General features: G+C 36.6%; 1 protein-coding gene across 1 annotated transcript; it reads right to left on the reverse strand.

Moving 5' to 3' along the window:
• Window positions 1–472: 472 nt before the first annotated feature.
• On the reverse strand, window positions 473–2133 carry LOC106301845. Its single transcript, XM_013738329.1, has 4 exons — window positions 1910–2133; window positions 1628–1831; window positions 1331–1546; window positions 473–1090 (listed from the first exon to the last, which is right to left on the reverse strand). The coding sequence occupies exons 1-4, from the start codon at window positions 1910–1912 to the stop codon at window positions 770–772; spliced, it is 744 nt and encodes a 247-aa protein (XP_013593783.1). The 5' UTR covers window positions 1913–2133; the 3' UTR covers window positions 473–769.
• Window positions 2134–2741: the final 608 nt, after the last annotated feature.

Below are 2741 nucleotides of genomic sequence, written 5' to 3' on the forward strand. Positions count from 1 at the left end.
AAATAAGAGTTTTAAGAGACGGTTTTTAGTTTTTTTAGTTAAAAGTTAAGAGACGGGTTTTTATATTCCGCTAAGACCATAATTATCGCGGTTTCTAAAACCCGATTATGTGTGATTTTAATGTGTGGACCCCATATGTTTTTTAAAAAACGGTCACGAAAGTCGCGAGTGAAGGATGCTGTTTTTTTACTGTTTGCGGATCCCACCGTGGCGGTTCGCAATTGGTTCATTTTTTTATTTTTAAAAAAAAAAAAATTAAAGATCCCATATCGGGTATCAAGCGATAATCATGTTCTCAGAACCCCATCCTAAAAACTTTGAAATAATCATGCTGTTGGTATCATAACTTAGTTCTGACTTCTAAGTCACATAAGGATAACTGGATAAGTACTACGAATCATGTTTAGCATTGGGCTCTTCTCCTATTTCTACTACTCCCCAATATTACATTCTTTATCGTAATTTCACTAGATGGTATTAACTATTGTATGAACAAAATGATAATGTACATTTACATTACAACACAGAGCCATGCCATTTTAAACAAGCTACAAGCTAACATCAAACCCTTCACAATATAATGTAGATTCTTCTATATTTATACAAATGTATTTTATGTATGTGTCTAACTATGCTGCCTTTATCTTCTAAGAATAAACTATGAGAAAAAGACACTGCCCCATTTACAACATTATGACTCCATCCATTTATAAATATTAATGCGCATTATCTATATTTAATTAATTAATTCTTTTTTTTGTTTTTTTTTTTAGAATGGAGCACGGTGTGGGATGCCTTTTCGTCTGCTCGAGTTCCGGTGATTATAGATCGGAGGTGTTCCCGGAGAGAAACTTAAACCACCTTCTTCGCCAGAGCTTAAACACCGGTGATCGCTACCTAGACCATAGCCGTCAAATCTAACGGTGGAGATAGAGAGACCGCTCATCAAACGGTTGAAAGCATTCGTCTTGCGCATCTTAGTCGGTGTGGTAGCCTCATCAGACTCCGACCCACCGCCTTGGTACTCTCTCCCGTGCTTCCCTCTCACAGAGAAAGTTAGACTTTGATCTCCTCTCTTCATTCCACCAAGCTGAAACAGTAAAACACAAAAGACAATATGATCATTGCAAGCATATGTACAGAGGAGTCCACATAAAACACGAACGAAGCTTTAATTATTTCTGAATAAAATTTGCAATATAATTCATTAAGAAGTAAAATGTGTGACGGGTTTAACGATTTTTCGGTTCAAAATATTGAAAGTTCTCATTTTTAAGACAAGAAGTGGTGGAAACAGAGCAAGAGAGTTTAATTTCTTGGTTGTTGGTACCTTGCAACCGAGAGAGCAGAAGCGGAAAGAATCAAGGAGGCTTCTACAGCAGATTTCACAAGTGTTTGTAACACCTTTTCCGATTCTTGGCTGAGGTCTTTCGTTGAGGAACACGATCTTTGCGCTGTTGATGATGTATGTCTGAACGCAAGTGATGTCTATATACTTTTGTATCTCATTCACTCTCACCACGTTGTGGTAAGAAGATCTCCTTATCTGCAATTTAATTCCATTTTCGTTTATATTTTAACATTAATAAACAAATAATTTGGGAAAACAAGAAAAGAGATATTGGACCTGAACAACACGATGGTTTTTATGTTTGACCAAACAGTACGAGCAAAAGGCATTTCCAGCACAATCGAGACAAAACAAGTTGCACTCGTTTTTGTTTGAATCAGCGTGGGTCGAACATGGGACGAAGTAGCTGCCTCGTAGCATTGGGAATAGCCACGGTGGAGTCATGTAGTCTTCTTCCCCCTCTGTTCTTATCATCGGCCCCTGAAAATTTGAAGCTACGAATCAGAAACTAGAGAAAATGATAAGGCAGGGAAAAGAAAAGGGTGAAAAAAGAATCACCATGACTTTCTTGTGATTAGCCTTGAAGGCCCCGAAGCTAAGCTTGTTGTTATGGTATTCGATAGCCAGGTTCCTGAGCTCCACTGTGTAGAAAAACTATAGAAGAAGGAAGGGGAATAGGTCAGTGAAAGCGGCGGCTAAAGAGAGAAAATAAAGGGTTTTATTATTTTTGTTCAATTTTTTCTTAAGGCGGTCACAAAGGTGTATGCGGTTTATATTTCATAGGATGATAGGAGCACCATTTTAAAAATATTTGTGTTGTTTTGTATTTTTGTTAATTGATAAAGGTATCTTTTTGTTTGTTCCTTTTTTTTCTGGACAAATCTTTTTGTTTGTTCCTTAATTATATTTTCTTTTCTTTATTTAATTTGGGGAACTCATTATCTTCCTTTTTTTTCTGTCCTCCAAAGACGCACGTATCTATGAATTTGCGTCTGTTCAATACTATGTATCTAGCAGACTCCTAAGGAAAACAATCAAAATGTTAATTTGTGTTAAGATTTGAGAGAAGATTTGTGAGAATGTGTTGTATATTTTTTATTGCTTAATTCATACAAGGTGGAGTTAAAGGGATAATTAATTACAAATATACTCTACATAATGACATGGTCAAATTCATAAAGACTAAGGCTGAATGGATCTTCCATGTGGCTGGATGTAAACCCACAATGGACTCTAGTCTTGAACTTGTATGGTCTAGGTTATGGACCATCCACTTCATGATTCATAACACTCCCCCTTGGATGCCATAACCATATAGGGTTTGTAACATGCTAATGTTGTCTCATTAAAACCTCTCCCGGAAAACCCAAAACCCAATGTGGTAAAAAGG

Source organism: Brassica oleracea, chromosome C7, assembly GCF_000695525.1.
Source record: "Brassica oleracea var. oleracea cultivar TO1000 chromosome C7, BOL, whole genome shotgun sequence".
Taxonomy (NCBI): Eukaryota; Viridiplantae; Streptophyta; class Magnoliopsida; order Brassicales; family Brassicaceae; genus Brassica; species Brassica oleracea.